At 37.2% G+C, this 22,154-nt stretch overlaps 2 protein-coding genes across 6 annotated transcripts in view; one reads left to right on the forward strand and one right to left on the reverse strand.

The window, feature by feature from the left end:
- The window catches only part of LOC110606734 (protein SABRE), a 33,405-nt gene extending 14,711 nt beyond the window's left edge, over positions 1-18,694 (forward strand). The window contains exons 11-23 of one of the 5 annotated variants that reach the window (XR_002486562.2): positions 30-142; positions 603-959; positions 1,109-1,227; positions 1,896-2,142; positions 5,999-6,223; positions 6,721-6,860; positions 7,471-7,543; positions 11,397-11,498; positions 11,615-12,043; positions 12,131-12,298; positions 13,099-13,474; positions 13,702-14,074; positions 18,506-18,694. Coding sequence is in view for 2 of the 5 variants with exons in the window: in XM_021745694.2 (XP_021601386.2) it covers positions 30-142; positions 603-959; positions 1,109-1,227; positions 1,896-2,142; positions 5,999-6,223; positions 6,721-6,860; positions 7,471-7,543; positions 11,397-11,498; positions 11,615-12,043; positions 12,131-12,298; positions 13,099-13,474; positions 13,702-13,850 (2,498 nt within the window). In the remaining 3 variants the exon portion in view is untranslated. The other 4 variants (XR_002486561.2, XM_021745694.2, XR_006349473.1 and 1 more) reach the window with 4 other exon arrangements.
- On the reverse strand, positions 14,419-21,851 carry LOC110606735 (GATA transcription factor 24). Its single transcript, XM_021745697.2, has 10 exons — positions 21,247-21,851; positions 20,485-20,571; positions 20,270-20,403; positions 19,619-19,729; positions 19,366-19,480; positions 16,587-16,646; positions 16,183-16,248; positions 16,003-16,071; positions 15,497-15,574; positions 14,419-14,966 (listed from the first exon to the last, which is right to left on the reverse strand). Exons 1-10 carry the CDS (start codon positions 21,520-21,522, stop codon positions 14,901-14,903), a joined length of 1,062 nt encoding a protein of 353 aa, XP_021601389.1. The 5' UTR covers positions 21,523-21,851; the 3' UTR covers positions 14,419-14,900.
- Between the last annotated feature and the right edge of the window lie 303 nt (positions 21,852-22,154).

Consider the following 22,154-nt stretch of genomic DNA (forward strand, 5'->3'; position numbering starts at 1 on the left):
TCTTAACCAATAGGCATCTATTTTCTTAGCTGTATTTCCAGCAACAAATGGAAGCATAGATGATTCTGAGGAGGAAGGAACTCGCCATTTCATGGTGAATGTTATTGAGCCTCAATTCAATCTGCATTCAGAAGAAGCCAATGTAAGCCGTGAAACTCACTTCTAGAATATTTTTCTTCATTTGAGAATGAGAACTACAATGACCCTTTTCTAGTTCCGATGGTCACGCTTTAAATGTTCAATCTTGTAGTTGTTCCATTATACATAAACTTATCTGCTCCTATTATAATGTTTGTCTATAAAGGGATTTGTCTTTACTTGAGAAACTAGTGCATCATGCATAAAATTATCTGCTTCTATTATTGTATTTGTGCTTTGTACTTGAGAAATGAGTGCATATTCTCTTATTTTCGACTTGTTTTTTTCCACTTGAAGTATATAAATATGATCCATGCTTGAGATATTTGCCAGATTGAAAAGATATTGCAATAAGTTACACTTCAGGATTCTTTATAAATATAAAATCATCTCAAGGATCTCTATAATTAAATGTTTTAACTAGTGGCACTCGTGATCTGGGACAAAATTGTTTTGCCAACCAGGGTAGATTCCTGCTTGCTGCTGTTAGTGGGCGTGTTTTAGCCCGATCATTTCACTCTGTCCTTCATGTTGGTTATGAGATGATCGAACAAGCACTGGGCAGTGGAGATGTACAACTTTCTGACTCTGTACCTGAAATGACATGGAAGCGCATGGAGTTCTCTGTGATGTTGGAGCATGTGCAGGCTCATGTTGCACCAACAGATGTTGATCCTGGAGCTGGACTGCAGTGGCTCCCAAAAATTCGAAGAAGCTCCCCTAAAGTAAAACGCACTGGTGCTCTACTTGAAAGAGTGTTTATGCCTTGTGATATGTACTTCCGGTATACAAGACACAAAGGCGGGACTCCTGACCTGAAGGTCAAACAGCAATGTTATACTTTCATTGGTTATTGTTTATATATTGCTTAACCTAGTAGCACATGATTCTTATCTTTGAATGCAGTTTTTTTTCTTCCAAATTTGGATATTAATTTGACAAACTTGGTTGCCTTTTATTTATTCTGCAGGTGAAGCCCCTGAAAGAGCTCACTTTCAATACACGTAATATAACAGCAACAATGACATCTCGCCAGTTTCAGGTTATGCTGGACGTGTTGACCAATCTCCTTTTTGCACGGCTTCCCAAGTGAGAATGTGTTTTTTAGTATTATTATTATTATTTACATTTTTGAATAAGAAAAAAAAGTTTGGGCACCACATTTCTTCCATTTTCCTATTTGAAAGTTGAAATTGAGCCATAGCTCATTGTACCAGTGTGCATGTTCCATTATTTTATATTGTCTTTTCTCAATACTTCAACTTGTATTGCTCTATTACTAGATTATTCTTGCAACTAATAAATTTTTACTTTCTCAATGCATATGAAATACGGTATATTAGGAAGGTACCCCATAACTTAGGATGGATGAAAAGAAAAGCAAGCATATCTTTTTAGTCAGAGGGAGTAAAAAGTAGAATTGTGGCTCCCATATTGTAAATTAAGGATGGATTAATGAGCCATATGCTTGGATTTGTTAGTTAAGTAAACATTTAGATGTGGAGGTTTATTCTGTCTAAAAACCCAAAAGAAGGTGTATTCTATTTCACTGAGCTTTTTTTCAGTCAGTCAATACAAATTTTATAGATATTGAATTTGTGTGGATATAGGAACATATTTTTCTTCTGGTATATGTATGCTCATTGAACTGATGCCGTCTTTTGGTTGAGAATTTACTTATGCAGACATAATCTTGTGGTATAAGATGCAAAATTGAGAAAAATTTTCGAACTGATTTTATGAGATATGTGATTCAGACCTCGAAAGAGTAGTCTGTCATTTCCAGCTGAAGACGATGAGGATGTTGAAGAGGAGGCTGATGAGATGGTGCCTGATGGTGTGGAAGAGGTAGAACTTGCTAAAATTGAACTTGAACAGAAAGAACGGGAGCAGAAGTTGCTTCTTGATGACATAAGGAGATTGTCTCTTAATGGTGATGCTTCTGGGGACCTGTCAAGAAAGGAAAGTGAATTGTGGATGATCACTGGGGGAAGATCCAATCTGGTGAGAGGAAAAGCTTGACAATAATTTTTAATCAGGCAGTTCTATTAACTATCATCACATTTTTTTGGGATGATTTTCTTTGATTCAACCACAATTTTTGCCAGGTTTTAAATTTCTTTATTTTTTATATATATATATCTTTGATTATTTTCTAGTGCTCTCTTCTTGTCACACAGCAGAGACAAGTATAGCTAGTGCGATTATGCACTAGCAGATTTCCTGAAAATAGTGTTATAGTGGTTTTAGTGTTGCAACTTTCTCAAAATTTGTAGCAAGTATCAATTCTAATGTTTTGATTTTTGAAGTTAGAAGGACTTAGTTTTCTATTTTGGATGGGCTCGCCACACGCATGATTATGATGTCACCTATGGAGCACCTAGAGTTCAAATGAAATGAAGTGTCAGTATTTGACAGACACACCTCTGACCGTTTCCGACATGCTACCATAAGTATTAGAATTTTTTGATATTCTCTTATAGGGCTAAGCTTAGATGTGAATGGCTCTGACAATTTTGCTTCATTTTGTTGGTCATATTAGCTCATGTTTTATGCAATACTATTTATGAGTAAGTTAGTAGGTTGTTATTACCCCTTAGTGTTGTGAAAGGTGCTAGGTGAGACGCCCCTCCCTAGCCTCGTCTGGGCCTGGCAAGGCGTCCTCCTTTGAGGTGAGCGCCTCAGAGGGAAAGCTGCCAGGTGAGGGACACCTGAGGCGCAGCCTCTGTCAAAAATTTTTTTTTTTTTTTAAATTTTAATTTCAAGGCTTTTAAACTTAAAACCTTACAGTTTATTTTATTAATCTTCAAGAGACAGCTCCCAAGACCTCCATGGCAGCCAAAGAAAGCTCCAAACAGCCACTCTTGCTCTCCCACCAGCTGGTCTGTCTCTCTCTCCTCTGTCCTTCTTCTTCTCCTCTTCTCTTCTCCCCTCACTGCTCCACACGTTCAGCTAGCACTGCAGTACCTTTTTTCCCTTCTCTTTTCTCTTCCTCTTCTTCTCATCTCCCATTCTCTTCTATCCTTTCCCCAAATAGGTTGCAACAGCTCTTTTTTTTTTCCCTGCAATTTCATTGAATTAATTTTTGTATTTTTGTTGTTTTAATGCTTATAATTGTATAATTTCAAAAAATTATAGATTACTTTCTTATTTATTTTAAATGGTTGTTTTTATCGCTTTTAATTATAAAATGTCAAAAATTATAATTTGTTTATTTATTGTAGATCGGTTTTGTAATATGGATTTTATATAATTTTATCATTGATTTATTGTTGATTAAATGTGTGATTAATGATATGGGTATTATATACTTGTATTATTGACTTTTTGCTGCTTATTCTACTTCTTCCAGTTCTAGTTTAACAGTCTCATCTTAATTTTATACTTGTACCATACAAATATGATATTTTTATGTTAAAAATATATTTCTTATATATATTTAAACTATATAAATTTGTCTTTGGTGCCTCATTTCAAAAGGCATCGCCTCTTGCCTAAGGCGACAAGAGGCATTTGGGGACCCTATCGGCCTAGTTCTCCTACAAAAAGCATAATTTTAGAATTTTACTCAATTAATGATAAGACTTCATTAAAAAACTTTAAACATATGTTTTTTTTGGGACAATAGATGTCAATGTGTCCATATCTTGTCATAAACGTGTCCCGAGTCTGTTTCAGTGTTTCATAGGGTATTGCTGTAGAAGTGGTCAATTGTTAAATAATTCCCCTTCATCGGTCCTACCTACAATGACAATAGATATCTGTGAAAATTTGTGATAGACTACCTTTTTACTTTAGCACGCTTACATATGTGTTGAAGGCTTGGAAGTACCTCAATGGTCTGTCTAAGGGTAAAGGTTAATTGAAAGTTGGAGAATTGTTCAGTAAAATAGGATATTTGGCTGTACATATGGTGAAGGTAGTAGCAGTGGGCATTGTGATAGCAGTAGTAGCATAATGAAAGTGATAAGGGACGGTGGAGGTGGTGGTAATATTGTGGATGTGAGAATGTCAGCCGTGGAGACAACAGTTATTGTGATGACAGCAGCAAGAATGCTGGTAGTATTAATAAATGAAACTCGTAAAGGCTTTCTGGCGTTAAAATTGTGATGCTCCTGATGTTAGGTTGAAAAAATCCGTTAAAAGCTAAAACTGATTTGTTTATCAAACTCACTTATTGTGAAGTTGTGGACAAATTTCTTAGGATGTGTTAAGTTTTTATTGTAAGAGAAGAAAAACAACTACAAGAGATGCATCTTTACTCATTTCACATCTTCTCTTACATAATCATAGTGCATATTTTTAATGAAAAAATTGCCGAGACATAGGTCTTTAAATTTAGGAAGATGTATTCCTTAAGGAGACACTTAATCCCTAAATTAAGAAACAACCTTCTTCTTAATTTAAAGAAAATCTCATCAATTCTAATGCTTTCCCTTGATGAGATTCCTATTGAACCCAAAGGTAAAACTCATATGTAATACAAACAATAAAAACCAGCAATACAAAAAAGTGACAAAAAATCATCCTTAGAGCACTGCAATAGGTCTAGCAACTAAGCAGGTTTTCCAACACCCTTGAGGGGCAACAATAATCTTGGCTAGGCTCCCTCTCCTCACAAAAAGTTGGGTTAGAAGCACCAAGTTTCAGAATTGACAATTCAAGGAGAAAATGAGAGATTAGGGATTCTAATCCATAAGTAGGAGAATAGCTTATAGGACTCAAATTTATAGCTTTGGGAAGAAAAAGCATAGTAAGAACTTCAACCTTTGACTCTCTGAAGAAGGATAAGAAATTAAGAAAGTAGGGACTTCAACACTTGGCTCTCAAATCATGATGATGGAAAGAAAAATAAGTAGAATTCCAAAATTTTAAGGGAGATTAAGAAAGGAGAAGCCCCCAAAATTTTCTGTTATCTCTGGTTCCATGTAAAGTTTTTATTTTAAGAGAAAAAAGGGAAGGGAAGGAATGAAAAGAGGGAAAAACAACTAAAACAGCTACATCTTTACTCAGTTCCATCTTTTCTTACATAATATATAGTGTATATTTATAATTTAAAATTACCAAGATATAGATCCTTAAATTTAGGAAGACATATCCCTTAAATAAAGAAGATACTTAATCCTGAAATTAAGGAGTAATCTTCTTCTTAATTTAGGAGAATCTCTTGAATTCTAACACAATGGAACTTCAACATTGGGCACCCATGACTAAACCTTCCTCATAATTGAGCTTCTGCAGTTCAAAGTAATGCAATAATTGTGATTGTTTATTTAGAAGCTGAATGCTTCTCTTTGAACTCTTCATTTTGAGGGGGAAGCATACACAATATAATTGCAAGGTAGTAGCAATCGTGCTGTTTACTCTGGTTTTTGACTTGATAATGCAGTTGGTTATTGGGGAACTCTGAAGGCTTGGTGGTGAAACTGCTACATTGTTGATCAATGGAATGTAGAAGCTGACAATCATGCTTTGCATTTCTCATAACTGTTGTTCTCTTCTTTGTTTACTCTTGTATCTTTTGACTGTAGTATCAAAGGAATCAACATAATTGCAAGGTAGTAGAAATCTTGCCATCACTTTTGTAAGTTTACTCTGGTGTTTGACTTGATAATGCAGTAGTGTTATAGGGGAACTCTGAAGGTTTGGTGGTCAAATTGCTATATTGTTGGCAATCATGCTTTTCATTTCTCATAACCGATCTCTTCTTTGTTTACGCCTGTATCTTTTGACTGTAGTATCAGAGGAATCAAGTGTCATATACAATTTTCCATCTGGATCATGCATGATATATTTTTCCTTGCAACATTTTCTTGTTTATTTTATGTGGATATTAAACGATTAAACTTCACCTCTTCAGGTCCAAGGGCTGAAGAGAGAGCTTGTAAATGCAAAAAAGTTTAGGAAGGCAGCATCTGGATCATTAAGGCTGGCTTTGCAGAAAGCTGCACAGCTACGTCTGATGGAGAAGGAGAAGAACAAAAGTCCATCCTATGCAATGCGCATATCTTTGCAAATCAACAAAGTTGTCTGGAGCATGCTTGTAGATGGTAAATCTTTTGCTGAGGCTGAGATAAATGACATGGTAAGTATCCAAATATGATAGAGCATTTATCTTTTAGCTTTCTGTTTTATTCTAAATTCAAAGTAAATATTGTCAAGAATTGTAGTTGACTGTCATAGCTTCTATATTAATATGTTTTGCTAAAAAATGATTTAATCTGATGATAATTTTTATTCTCATGTATAGTTTAGTGGGCAGCATGTTGATGGTGGTATTAATAAAAGTAAGCAATGTCATCTTTGATTGGATAATTGTGTATGTGTGTTATGGGGCATCACATCACTTAAAAATAATGGCATTTGTGTTATGATAGGGGCATTATTATATATGTTTGTGTAGCCACACAATGGAATGATGCTCGTAGTTTTGAAAAGACAGCCAATATCTTCCTTTTAAGGTTTAACTACAGTGCTTGATATGATCTAAAAATGCTAATGATGTAATATGCTTCAAGCACATTTGGTTATTCAAGGATATGCATGATAAAATTTTACTTGTCTGCGACCTTTCTGCTTCAGATCTTTGATTTTGACCGGGATTATAAGGATGTTGGTGTTGCTCTATTTACAACAAAATATTTTGTTGTGAGAAACTGCCTGCCAAATGCCAAGTCTGATATGGTTCTATCAGCATGGAATCCACCACCAGATTGGGGAAAGTATGCCCTTTCCTTCTATTTGTTTGTTTCATTTAGTGGTTCTCTGGGTATTATGCCCATAGTTCTTATGCATTAAATTGAAACTTCACTAATCAGTTCTTGTATTAATGGTTATATGTCAGTTTGCTCCATTTGGTTGATTGCTCTTCATATCCCTGTTGGTTGTAATCTCTATGTAGAGTAGCTTTATGTCTAAATCATGCAAAATTGTTCTAGGAACAAATAGTCTTCACTTTTTTGCTGTTGAATTTTGCCATAATCTCTCAATGGGTATACCTGTATTGGTTAGCTGGGGGCCATGACATGATGTGGAAAGTATCTGGGCCATGAAACAACTTTTTTTTTTTGAGAATCACTTTGGTAACTCCTGTAGATCAGAGTACAATAAATTCTAGTTTTTCAGAATGGTATTTAATGTGGTTGTGGCTTTACAATACTAGTCGCCATCCAGTTTTCAAAAGGAACAGGGAATGCTGTTCTGAATTCTGATACTTTGCTTCTGCCCCTTTATAACATCTTTCCCTGTGTAGCACTTAACATGTTAAGGACCTTGTTAGAAAAATTTGCATTTATTGTTTAGAAATATCAGTATTTGCTTTCTTGGCTGCAGAAAAGTCATGCTTCGGGTAGATGCAAAGCAAGGAGCTCCAAGGGATGGAAATTCCCATATTGAACTCTTCCAGGTAATAAAGTGTTGCTTCCCTTTTTTTTCCTTTTTTGTTTCTCTCTTTTGACTTCTCACAATTAGCATTAATTGAAACAAGATGTGGAACTTCCCAAACCATTTGCATGTGTCTTCCAGTCTGTTAAAATCTCTTCCCATCTATGCAGTCTTCTATTACGAGACTCTTAAGTCGAAAGGAGAATGATAGAGTCTGGAACAATGGAATTGTAACTTGACAAAATTGTGAATGGAGAATGTTTGATTATACTGAAAATGGCAGAAATGCCCTTTTAAAATGAGTAGATCTCATATTCAGAACATCTCTTTCTTTTCTTCTGCACTGATGGTTTCACAATACAAGATAACAACCAAAACGGATGAAATTAATCCAGGAGAACCTCTTCTGTCTGGCAATTTCTTATGCTTCTAGATCCTTCCTTGTGATTTCCCCTTTGCTCTTCCTCTCCATTCATCTTTCCATCTATTTCTTCCGCAATGCACCCTTAAATATTTTGAGCCTAGGTCGCCATTTTCTGCACGTCTAGGAGGAATGCAGAGAATTAAAATGTCTCTTGCCTTCTTGGTAACTTGTAAGTTGTAGCAGAGAAAGAAACTGGCTTCTCATTTCTAACATGCAGGGAAGTGCTAACCATTTATTTGCCCAATGTTAACTTGTTTTTGCGTTATAGGCCTTGCTGGTGCTTCCAGTACAATCAAATTTCCGTAAATGCCTGGCATTTAGGGAAGAGCGTTGTCAGTTTGGTTCCAAAATCCAAACTGAACCAAAATTGAAAAAGAAATCAGATTCATGAAAAATGCTAAGCGAAACCAAACCTAATCGAGGAAAGATTGGTTTGGTTTGGAACCATCAGTTTTGTTCAATCCAAAACATATCACTCTTAGTCCATATGATGGTGTATCCATATCGGACCACAATTAACAGAAGAAAGGAAAAAACACAGCCAAGATCAATTGCAAATCTTAATGTAAGAAAAATCTAGACACTACCAAAAGCCGAAAAACTAAGGACCATCCCATGTTGCAGTCGTCATCAGAGTATGGCGGCCAACAATTGACATCAAGACAGGGTCACACGCATCAAAACCCAAAAGCCTAGCTGCAAGCAGGTGAGAGGGCTTCTGCCTTCTGGATGGGGATGTCAGATGAAGATATGAGATGAGGAGCAATTGGTCTGTGTCCTACTGTTTGCAAGGGACTGAGGAGTGGAAGACGACTGCGACATGCAAAGGCAATGGAGGAAGACAGAATGGTGAGGATGGTTGAAACGGATGAGGAAGGTAGTGACTGAGGGGATAGGGAGATAAGATGGAGCTAGAGGGAAGAATCATGCCTCAACCGTTTACCAAATGAAATGACAGATGAAAGAAGAGTTAGGTAATTGATAAGATAATTTAAATTTAAAATATAAATAAGTATTGTTTTTGTGTCTAATAGTTTAGACTATCTAAATTTAGAAAAATGTAAATTTTAATAGTAAACACTATATTAAATTATTATGTTATTGCAATAGGATTATTTTTTTTATGGGTTTGCATCATTCAACCATAGTGTGAGAACTTTTTTTACAATAAATATTATTAAAAGGTTACTCGATAATAGAATGAGAGATGAGCTACTAAATGATTGATCGGTGATTTATACTGAAAGATATATTTGTGGATATTGATAATGAAATTATTTGAATATATTTCAATCAATGTAAAATGGATAAGTCATTGTAATTTAATTATAATATTTTATAAATTTCTTATAAAAAATTCTCTTCTGCGTATGTATACATATTTCTATGTGTTTTATTTTTCTCAATTAGTTATTTGAACTGGGTCCCTGAATCCTGCTCCAATCTTACCAGTACTCTGGTCCTGCACAACCACGGATTCAGTAGTAAAGATGACTGAACAGTTAAGATTTTTAGTCAATTTGCTAACAGAGATTAGGTTGTATGGACAGTCAAGGGTAAATAAAACATTATTCAATGGGATAGAAGGAAGGAGATATATGTTATTAGGGGTGAGCATTCGGTCGATTCGGTTCAAAACCGAACCGAACCGAACCGAATAAACCGAAAACCGAAATTTGAGTGTTTATGAAAACCGAACCGAACCGATTTTGGTCAGGAACCGAATCGAACCGAACCGGTCTGATTCGGTTCGGTTCGGTTCGGTTTGATCGGTTTCGATTTTTAATAATTTTTTTATTTTTTACACTTTATTTTTAATATTTTAAAATTTAATTAAAATATTTTAATTTTAATATGATTTAATTTCTATATATTATTGAAAAAACATATTATTATTACTAATCGGTTCGGTTCGGTTTTTTCGGTTTTTTTCTTATCAAAACCGAACCGAACCGAAATAACCGAAATTTTTGAAATTGAAAATCGAACCGAACTGAAATATATAAAAAACCGAACCAAATTTTCAAATCGGTTCGGTTCGGTCGGTTTTTTCGGTTTGAACCGAATACTGCTCACCCCTATATGTTATCGATCCCTAACTTGAGTTTGTGGACCATTAGCTAATGTGACTTTAGATGGTTTAGAAGGTGAAACAAGAATAGAGAAAAGAGATGGATTACTAGAGATATGATCAGAAGCGCTGGAGTCGAGGATCCATGAATCAATGGGTAAAGACTTGGTTAGATAAGTAAAAGAATTATCAGAATGGGCAATATTTGATTGGGCCATGGAGACTGAATCTGAATCTGCCAAAAAAGAAGGATCTGCGCCTGTGAACAGTAAATCCGACGTTAGACGGGTTGGGCAAGCGATTGGACCTACTGGGCTAGAGTCGCCGGTGACGGGCGATGCTGGAGGAAGAGTTGCTGGCGTGAAACGGTTGCTGGAAGATGGTGCACGCGTCTGCGGGTGGCCGAAGGGCGTGTGAAGGCGAGCTAAATAGGCGACCGGACCTGCTAGGCTAGAGTCGCTGGCACCGGATAATGCTAGAGGAAGGATCGCCGGCATGAAATGGTCACTGGAAGATGGTGCACGTGCCGGCGCGCGTGGCCAAAGACAGGCTGCTTGAGGTGGCACGTGGAGGCGCGTGGGACCGGATCTGGAGGTGGTGCTTCACTGGAAAGCATATCGGAAGCCGACGTGAAGAATGGGCTGCGCGTGGCTGGAGACAAGATGCTTGGGGCAGCACGTGGGGCTGGATCTAGAGGTGGTGCTTCACCGAAAAGTAGATCGGAAGCCGGCGTGGAGAATGGACTGGGTGGCGAGACTAATTGATTTCCAGAAAGTCACCAAAGCATGGTGGCAGATCTGCCACTCAAAAGTGAACCAAGTTTCTTAGCTCTGATACCATGAAACCTTCGATGAAAAGAAGAAAAAAGAGATAAGAAAATTTGAGAGAAAATACTTAATTATTCCCTTTAAGCCAATTGGGGTATATATACTACTTACAAGAGTACATATAATAAATTAATTTCCTAATTATAGCCTAATCATATTTCAATCATATCACACAATTATATCCCTAATTATCACTACAAATCTAGGCTATTTACAGAAATAATCTCAACAGGTCTCTTTGATTTCTTCTATTATTAATTAACTAAACCGATTAAATGAAAAACCAAACTGGAAAAACCTAATTGGTTTGGTCTGGTTTGATTTTTCATTTGTAACCGAAAACTGTTCATCCTTACTGGCATTGTGAAGTTATGTCAGAGTTGAAGAAGAAATAGGGTGAGGAACAATGATCTTTCTGCAGGGGAGGTCTTTTCAGTTTGTTTTCCTTCTTTGATATGGATGGTTTAGATTAGAAATTGTCAGGTTCTCTGTTTGAAAATTAGTGGATATGTGTTTCATTCTTGCCTAACATAATCTCTCTCTTTTGCTTCAGGTAGAGATTTATCCCCTTAAGATTCATTTGACAGAGACGATGTACAGGATGATGTGGGAGTATTTCTTTCCAGAAGAAGAACAAGATTCACAAAGGCGGCAGGTTAGTTCAGAACTGCATTGATATTGAATTGATGAATGTACTACTCGATACAAAGAATCTTCTATAAGGTGCATAGACCAAGATGCTGAACTTGGTGTTTCAAATTGTCCAATCAGGAAGTTTGGAAAGTTTCAACTACTGCTGGTGCAAAACGTGTAAAGAAAGGTTCATCAACCCAGGATGCTTGTTCATCATACAGCCATGCAACAAAAGATTCTGATGGCACATCCAAACCCATCGTTGGTTCAGGCCAAGATTTGAGAAGAACATCTTCTTTTGACAGATCATGGGAAGAGACACTTGCAGAATCTGTTGCTGCTGAACTTGTCTTGCAGGCTCATTCATCTAGTATGTCTTCTTCAAAAGCTGACCCACTTGGCTGTAATGAACAACCAGATGAATCCTCTAAAAGTAAAGCAAAAGAGTCCAAGCTTGTGAAGTCTGGTCGTTCATCTCATGAAGGCAAAAAGATTGGGAAGTCAAATGAAGAGAAGAGGTCCCGACCTCGAAAAGTAATGGAGTTTCACAATATAAAGATAAGTCAGGTAGATTGAGATTGTGTGAACTGATCATCTCTTTTTTGTAATACATTCAATTTTTTATGTAGCTAATATTCTTTTTTACTCATGTAGGTCGAGCTACAAATTACTTATGAAAGCTCGAGGTTTAATCTGCATGAGCTTAAGTTGCTAATGGATACGTTCCATCGTGTTGAGTTCACTGGGACTTGGAGGAGGCTGTTCTCACGAGTAAAGAAGCATGTTGTATGGGGAACACTTAAGTCAGTGACAGGAATGCAGGTAATACAATATCTTCCAGGTGTCATGCTAAATTTCAGTACTTTTTCTAATGTGAGGTTGTCATTGGATTTTGTTGATTTAATCACTACAAACTTGATGTTTTAACTTGCGACTCTTGAGATTCATAAAGCTTTACCTTGACGATGGTTAAGATGATCTAGCTAAAAATGATTATTATGATCATTACGTAATCAACATTACATCTAATATTTTATCTGTTTATCAGCCAAAGAAGTTGTCGTTCATTTCTTTGTACATTTTCTCTTCTGGTTCTTTTCTACTTGGTTTGTTGTACGGTGCAGCTCTTGTCAATCTATTTTAATCTGATTCCTTTATTTTTGGATTTAGATCCCATTTGCTTCATTTCCTTCTCACACCGGCTTATACTTCTCTACGGGAAATATTGTGGGAAATTATCCATTGATTAAAATTGAATGCGGAATCTTAATAATTAGCTAAAAGATAGTATTATTTCGAATTGTACTTTTGTACCTTTTGTATGTGTGTTTACATTCATATACCTTTTCTGGGAGAAAAATGCTTGCTTTATGGTGGCATTCTCCTCTGCTCTGAGCCTGGTTCAGTCCTATGCGACAATAGGTGGTTAAATTCAATGATTTTTTACTATTAAAGCAGTTAGAACTCTTTTTTTTTTTTGAACTTGTAATGTGCATTTGCATATCTTTGAGAGCCTAGTCATTAATTAAAATCTAAATTGTGTTGGCTACATCTTGTATGTGCCAATTATCTTGCCTCTTTCCTACCAATTCCAAGTTTGATGTGCTGTATTGATTTCACAGGGCAAGAAATTCAAAGATAAAGCACATAGTCAACGGGAATCCAATGGAGCTGGTGTTCCTGATATTGAGCTTAACTTTAGCGACAATGATGGTCAGCCAGGGAAATCAGATCAGTATCCAAACTGGCTTAAGCGTCCAAGTGATGGAGCAGGTGATGGATTTGTAACTTCCATAAGGGGTCTTTTCAATACTCAACGCCGCAAGGCCAAGGCATTTGTGCTGCGAACTATGAGGGGTGAAGCAGAGAATGATTTCCATGGGGAATGGAGTGAAAGTGATGCTGAGTTCTCTCCCTTTGCTAGGCAACTTACAATAACAAAAGCTAAGAAGCTTATCAGGCGGCACACAAAGAAATTCCGCTCGAGAGGACAGAAAGGTTCGTCAGTTTTTCTGTTGTGCTCTCTCTATTGCTTTCTTCCTTTTTGGACCTCGTGGTGCAGTTACCTTGTGCTTTTGCAGTGTATATGTAGAGAAATCAAATTAATCGCATTGGTGTATCTCGTTATTGCTGAATGCATTCAGTGCTGAATAATAAGTTCCCAGCTTCTGGATTTGCATGCACGGTGTTCATGATTCATAACTCGCACTTCATTATGTTTTCAGGTTCGTCCTCTGTACAAAGAGATTCACTTCCTTCATCTCCAAGGGAAACAACTCCATTTGAGCCATTTGAAAGCGATTCATCTAGTGAATCTTCGCCGTATGAGGATTTTCACGAGCAACTCGAATTCCAGTCACTTAAAGGGGACTAAGGCTTTCAGACACGATCCATATTGGCTGAGTCGATCAGGGGTAGTTATGGAATTTGTTTCTCAGCCACCACCTGTGATGGATGCTTTGGAATTAAAACGCGCGGAGGCATCCTATGAAAGAGCGTGTTAAAGGAACACATGGATCAAGAGTTGGAGCATGAGTAAGCTTTCAAAAGGCATCCCAGGATGAATCCATTCCACAGGGCCCCTAGTCTTTCGGGAAGGTATTACCCTTTTGGCTTTAGATATACAAACTCCTAAAATCTTATACAGGTTATAATAATGTCACATTTGTATATATATTTCAATATAGAATGGAAAACAAGGAATGCAGACGAGTCTTTTGAGGCCTGAAAATCTCTGCACATATAGATCAGATGAATTATTGGAGTTTTCTTTTTTTTTTTTTCTCTCCCAAGATTGGTACGTCTTCATGCTTACTTTAGTCTTTTCCATGAAAAATATAATTAAATAGTCATTATCGTATTAATTTTTTGTACTAATTTGCAATATACATACACAATAAAGGGATTAAAATATTAGAAAATACACAATCATAGAAGCTAAATTGTAAATAAAATAGAAGTTTATTACTGTACTTGTTAAAAACTCTCAGTAATGTATAAATTTCGATAGACTAACCTAAAAGATTGGTATCTTAACACAAATATAGCCCCAGATTATTGCAAGCTAAATCAATAATGCAACAGAGGACAGCGTATTTTCCTCTGTCACACCATGTTAAATACGACAGCACTGATGCGAGTTCCAATATGCGACAGTCCAATAAATTAATCGCATAATCACTTGCGCATCTGCTAGGAAATCATACGCAAACAAGATCCACCACTATTTTGGAGTTGGTTGAAAACAGCTGCAGCAGCACATCTCCCGTCATCCAACGTACTGCCTGTTTCTCGTTATAAAACTCAATTTGCTAACTACCCCTCCTTTGGAGGTATATCCTGGTCACAACAAGAAGGTGCAGTCAAATGCCCATCTGCCAACAGACTCCCCCGTCGTTTGCGAAGAGGAGCCACCTATCACCTTCTAATTAAAATTAGCAGGCATGTGCAATTCTGTATCCGAAGGATTAGCAAGCTCAACCAGAGGTTCCTGTCAATCCCGAAACTTGTATATGAGACGTGGCATCTCACTCCAAGAACTGTCATTTCTAAAAATGGCAACAAAAATCGTTGGTTTGAGTGCATTATGCTATGGATAGGTAAATTAAGTTACTAAGAACATCGGGAACCAATTGCATATGAATAATTTGGCATATGATATCAAAGTACCTACTTATCAGTTATCAGAAACTTTGCCCCATTGTAGTACACAAACACACATATACACTCAGAGAGAGAAAGATGTGCTGAGAAATGGATGCACAAACCTTTTGACTTCAATAATCCAATCTCGACTAGTTATTAAGGTTTAGTAGCTGATGTACTTGTTGTGAGCTTTATTACTGGGTAACAAAGTGAAACAGCCCAACCATACAGGCATGAAATGATGAAAACGAATTCAAATTTTTGATTTGTTTAATTTCATAAGACTAATGATATTAATTTTGAAATTTGAATCCCCTTGGTGTTAGGAAGCAAATATGACGCATCTATCCAAAATTGCTTACATATATGATATACCTGCTCATGATCTGCCGGAGAGTGGACAAGTCCCATTGGCAAAGTGCTAGTAAGATCTTCATTCCCTTCTTGCAAAACCTGTACCGCGTGAAATAGACAAGTTGCCAAAAAAAAAGTCATATCTACTATGGTTGGAAGATAAACTAATATTTGCAAACCAAGCAGTTGAAACACACAACATCAAGGGCTTATATTTTCAAAAATATGTATATTTTTAAATAAATAAATAAAGAAGAGAAAAAAGAACATCCCGCCAAGTTCCTGTGCTGCAGGTAAACATCTCACTTATCAAACATTTGCAGCATCATGCCCATGGAGAACAATCTACTTCCATCAATTAGAATACTAATCAAAGCAGGAAAGCAGCATTTACACACAAAATTTACCCTGAAACCAGCAGCCAAGATAAAAGGGCAAAAAGGAGAGAGAATAGACAGCATAACAAGCATTGAGAAAGCATAGAGGTAAAATATATTGCCTTGTTAAGGCTGGGAATCGAATCATACTACTACTGGATTGGCAGAGGGATTGGTAGATCCTTCGCTTACAACCTTAGAAGTATCTTCAGGAGTTCCCTGCATGCCCCATATACCAACTTAGAAAGATGAAATATGCTTTGTCCAGTTTATTAACAATATAACAGCGACAGTTAAGGAAATAGAAATGCAACAGGTAAGAAATGGTACATGTTCATCCTGGTTGTCCGAAACTTCTCCTTCCATAATAGAAGGCTTAACATCAACTGGGGTTTCCTGCAGAATCCACTATCAGGTTAAATCATTCATAGAAATAGAAATAACGCTGGCAACACTACCACTAAAATGCATTCCAGTTAATTGAGACTAGTGAAGAAAATTTCATGGCCCACATGCAGCAACCAAATTGCACTTTTGTATAGGGCCCCCATTATACCATATCAAACATAGTGCAAGCACAAGCAAACAAAATTCATTTTGCCCAACTCAAATCCACAGCTTTCAATAGATTGGCATTTTAAAATAGCAGAGCTATAAATAAATGAATTAGCTCAAGAAGTGAAGAAAACACATATCCTGAAAACAAGGGTTTAAGCTCTTGGACGGTAACATACATGTTCAATTTGGTCTAGAGGAACGTTTCTTCCACCTTTGTGAAGATCCCTCAATGTACCCTGCAGAATCCACACAAAAAATGAAAAGAACAACCAACAAAAATAAATAACCACAAAAATTAGTAACATTAGAAGCCACAGACAATCCAAAGGCAAGAGTAAAGGAAAATTGCTACCTTATTAAGAGCTTCTAATCTAACAGTAGGGCACACTCTTCTTCACAACCAAACAGGAAAAAATAAAAATAAAATGAAAAATGTAGAAAGACTCATTCACTCTATATCTACTCCAAAATAATCCAATTTGAAAATCAAACTCCATAGTAAGTATACACATCCATGCTATTATCACATCTAATCCTACATTTTCCACTAACATTGCAACATAGGATTACAACACTAAATTTAGTGCTCATTGCTCAATGACCTCTTCATCTGGGTGAATTATGAAAAATACCACTGTAATATCAAGCTAAACTCTGGTGTCGGGATCCTAACTTTCTGATGGAATCTCCGTTGGAATTTGGAATCTCGAAGTTGAAATCTTTAGAAGGAAAAAAATAGGATTTCTATAAAATGAATTTGAAGCATTTTTAAAATATGTTAAAAAAAAAGGCTTTCAAGTCATCAAGGTTCGGCCGCCGAACATTAGTTGGCAGACCCAGCTATAAAAGGGTCTCAGCCCGATTTTGGGAGAAATTCTTCTCTTCTTTCGAGCAGAGGTAGGCCTATGATTCCTTGATGTTCTTAAGGTTTTGAAGATTTGAGTTTGAATTTCAAGTTTTAACCTTTAGAGACCTCCAGAGATCGATTGTCCTCTTCTCCAAATCTTGGTTGCTGTCACCATTGTGTCTCCAAGAGATAAGTTCAAATCCTTGCCTTTCTTCTAATTTCTAAAGATTTTCAACAAGTTTTATGGGTGTTTTAAATGTTTGGAGAATGCATGCTAATTTTAGGTCCTCTTTCCCGTTTTTGCTTTGAATCTTAGATGCTGAGGTGCTATAAGTGTTTGCCTGTAGTTTTTAAGGCCTTCTAGTTGTTTAGAGGCTCCTAAAGTTTTTTTGGGATGTTTGTGAGCTGTTGCATATGAGAATCAAAGCATTTGGTGGCTGTGAGTATAGAGCAAAATCGGATTCTGCCTTGCTGGAGAACCCAGATTCGGCCGCCGAACCTACATGTGGAGGCAGTCATTTGGCCGCCTAACCTGCCCTCGAAGGTTTTGACCTTTGAATCTGTGAGGGACTTTAGGCGGCTGAATCTGCTGCCGTAAGTCCCCTGTCCAGCCTTTTTCTACTTGTTTCCTACAAGTGTTCTTGTGTGTTCTTAAGGGTTTCTTGAAAGGTTGTTTTAAGTGTCGTAAAAGTTATGTTTGGTCTCTCATTTAAGTCCATCTGTGTAGGATCAGACTTGAGAGACTGAAGAGACTTGTAGTGAAATAACTGTTTCAGTATTAGGCATGCGTCGGTAAGAGATGAGTAAAACTAAACTGAATCATTATTTAAAGGAATTAAACTTTTTAAGTATACTCATGCATCACGAATGCCATGTATATGTAATTAGGTTATTTTGCATTATAATTCACGAATATAATGCACTGCATAATTTATTGTTGTTGTGGATAGATGTTGGATGACCCATTAGCTCTCGAGTATGTTATGATATGTTATAATGGATATGAAAGTCCAGGTCGAGGCCCATTCTATGCCCCTGGCACTATGGATATGTTATGGCATATTTAAAAGGAAGTCCTGAGGATGGGCCGGACACTATTGGAATCTGTAGAGAGTTACTGGTGACAAGTCCATTTTGATATAAATTGTTTGTGTTGTGACGCATTCATACGATCATATGTTTTATTGAACTGTTTCTTATGTTCTTCTCGCTAGGCTCTTGTAGCTTATCCTTTTCCCTTAACCCCAGGTTTGCAGGATCAAAGTTAGCTCGGGAAGTCGATTGAGTTGCTGGTATAGCTTATTGTAATAGTATAGCTATGGACATGTATTAATTTGTCGATTACAATTGTGCTTCCCTGCTTCATGATCCTTTTATGTAAAAATTTTTAAGTATAAGTTATATTTGAATCGAGCTTGAAGCATGTTATGTTGATCATACTAGAGCATTTGATGAGGGCTCTAATATGGGTTCTATGTTTTCAATTGTGATGCATGCACAGGTTGAGTCTTGGTTCATGTAATGGTTATATTTTTATTGTTCGTGTGATCATGCATGAGATTATATCAAATGTAACAGGATGTATAGTAGACTTGCTACGGGTCCAGGCGACCTTAAGTCGATCTGAACCCTAGCGCCAGTAGCGGCTCGGTTCCCAAGTCGTTACAGCCACCACTAAAATAGGAGCACAAGAGCATCAGCTAAAAATCAAAGCTAGACAAGATGGTTTTACCAGCAAAATTGATTTACCAAAGAACTAAGAGATGTCCTTTTTATGCAACTTTTACATAAATACGACCAAAAAATAGATTAGCCACAGTGGTGCATGGAAATTTGAACTAGCTTGCATTTTGATAATAATAAAAACAAGACACATGGGAAAACACCGGTGTATAACACATAAGATCTTACTCAAATGGATGCCAAACTTGTAAGCAACAGCCAAACGACTAAAGATACTAAAAAATACCTTAAAAGACCACTAAAAACTCCTACAAAAATATGAATGCTGATGTTTCATAGCAAAGCTAAAGTATGTTCTAATTCCACATTAATGCAAGGCCACCTCCAACAATTGCATAGAAAATAATTTGCAGCCCAAAACCAACCTTATTGGCCCACATCAGACCACATGCATTACATAATGTCCTTGGTCCAGCTGGCCCGCGACGCATTGCCGGAGTATTATTTTCATTAACACCACAATGTTGGCATCTCCGAATACTGAAACATCACAGAAATCCAGGGGTGGGAATAAAAAAAAAAGTCATTTCCTAACTGAATAACTCCATTAACAGAAGTCATGACCATACTGTTTCTGAAGGCCAAATCTAGCAAAACCAGATTAAGCTTCCAACTCACAAAGTTTCAGGACAAGGGGCGCTATCCTGTAGGTGAGACTTTGTAGATTCCCAACTAGAACCACCTGAACTTTCTTTCAAGGATGCAAACTGCCCATTCTTGCGGTGCATCCTAATGAGATAATAAACAGAAACAAAAAAGAAACACATTTTCGTAGATTAAGTTCAAGGGTTTGAAGAAATTTTCTTTAATGAAAACTTCCCCAAGTGTGTGTGCATGCATGTGGTTCAGCAGGACATACAATTTGTCTCTATAACAAATTCAATTCAAATATTTTCCATATCTAGCATGTTCTGCAGATGGACAATAAATACTGCAAAATACTAATAGGCTACTGTGGACTGTGAACTCTGATGAATGCTTCCTGAAAATACTTGCAATCCCTTGACAGACAATATCCAATGAAAACAAATTGGCATTTCGTCCACTAGATTAGCTCAAAATAAAAAAGCAATAAAACAAGAATAAATCAAAGGAAGAATATAATTCCCAATTCTTCTAGTCTTCAAAGGCACAATAATCATCTTCTCACCTCCTGAAATAGAAATTCTAATTCAAATTGTAACAAATTAGTTTATTCTTTAACAGAAATGCCTGCACTTAACAGAATAAAGACACCCCAAAAGAAGATATGGTTTAAGTGCACTGTACCTCTGTGCAACCTCTTTTCGCACAGTGTATCTTATTTTCTTGTCAAAACATCTTTCCTTTCGTTTCTCACGGAACCTAACAAGGGAGGCTATTCTTCGTGAAAGATTTGAGTGCTTTGGGGTGTCCGCTACGCCCTAGGAATATGGCAGTAACACATAAACACAAGCAGAGAAATAGAAAATTAATTGTGTTTGATAATTTAAATTCTGCATTACCTTGTTATTTTGATCATAGGATACTTCAAAGGTAGGTACAGCAGTGGGAATGTCTCGTCCACCCAGGAGCAAGAGCACTGCTTGCACCTGTTTTTACCAGTTGAAACCAATATGTTCACTCCTTTAATATTAATACACGCTGATTGTATAACAGACTTATCGTGAAGCTGGGGAAGAAGCATAAATAATCTCGGAAGTACAATTAATTTGCAAAGAAGCAGTGAAGCACACAGCTGCAAAATATGGAATCCAGATATTCACATTTCGTGCTTTCATAGTTCTGTGTCAAGCTATGTCCCAAAAAAGTCAGCTAAACTTCCACCAAAACTACATAAGAAATATAAGCCATATAGATTCACGCATTAATATCATAAACTTCAATAGACAAATGAGAACCTGGTTCATAATGTAGTCACAAGTAAATTAAACGCATAAAGACTTGCCGGGTAGAAAAGGATAAACATAACTTAACGGCTTCTAAAAAAAATTAGGAAAACATATCAGAAACAAATCCACTCCACTCAAGTAAATTTCAATTCTTCAAAGATCTCCCAACACTTCGCATTAAACCACTAAAAATAATAACAGCAATAATAGCTGTACTAACAAGTACGAACAAAATAAGCAGACATACAAGTGCATAAAAGAATCCAAAGAAAAAACGAGGAGGAACCGAAAGCACAAGCTATCCAAATATTAATTATTGAACCCACAACAGGAAGAGAGAGAGAGAGAGAGAGAGAGAGAGAGAGAGAGAGAGACCTTCTCAGGAGTAACAGCAGGGAAAACATACACCTCTCCTTCGAAAGAGAGAGTAAGTTCACTGGTCCTTGACGCCATAACCACACCAGCCCCACCTCCAACTCCGTCGTTATGATCTGCCACGTTTACACCGGAATTCATGTGCGCCTCTTCTACGTCATCCATGGCTTCACCATCCTCGTACTCTCCACCGTCGTCTTCCTCGATCTGTATCGGCGCTCGCAGGTGCGCTTCATAAAGACGAGCCTGCAGTGGCTGTGGATTTCCCGCCGCCATTCAAAAACCCTTACAGCACCTGGCCGACCGGCAATCACAGAGAAACATAACCCTAAGCTAAGCTTGGAGCTACCTGTTTCATTGAATATGGCTTCCTAAATTAAAGTTTTGGAACCCTATCCCGAATTTGAAATTGGAGGACTATATATGAGCTATCGAGAATCTTCGAAAATGGAAAGGAGGAGAAGGGAAATGAGAAAGAAAGGCAGAGCACTAAACTAGCTAAGATTTCCAGGGGCTAACACTCGCGTTTCCTTGAAGAGCCTCAATTTGGAAATATTTTTGCTTTTTTTATATGAGATACTCTTTTTTAAAAATTAAAAATAAAATTCCGAATGATATGGAAAGGTGTCGCCCCACCGAGAATTTCTATTTATATGTAAAAGTCGGGGGAATGATTCAGCGTTTCGCAGGAGCACGGCAAAGCTGTGTAATCGTTGTGATGGGCAGTGGGAGCACGTGAATGATCCAACGGCTCGTGGTCATCACTGGAATCGTGTTGTATTCATCTAAGAAGATAGTGGGCCCCGGATGTGAGACCACGTGTAGGGTCATCATCTTGTGAGAAAGGAGACCTCAGCCGGAGATTCCAAAGTGGGAGTGGGGTTGGAGTCGCGGTTGGGCACTTGCGA

This window comes from Manihot esculenta, chromosome 18, assembly GCF_001659605.2.
Source record: "Manihot esculenta cultivar AM560-2 chromosome 18, M.esculenta_v8, whole genome shotgun sequence".
NCBI lineage: Eukaryota > Viridiplantae > Streptophyta > Magnoliopsida > Malpighiales > Euphorbiaceae > Manihot > Manihot esculenta.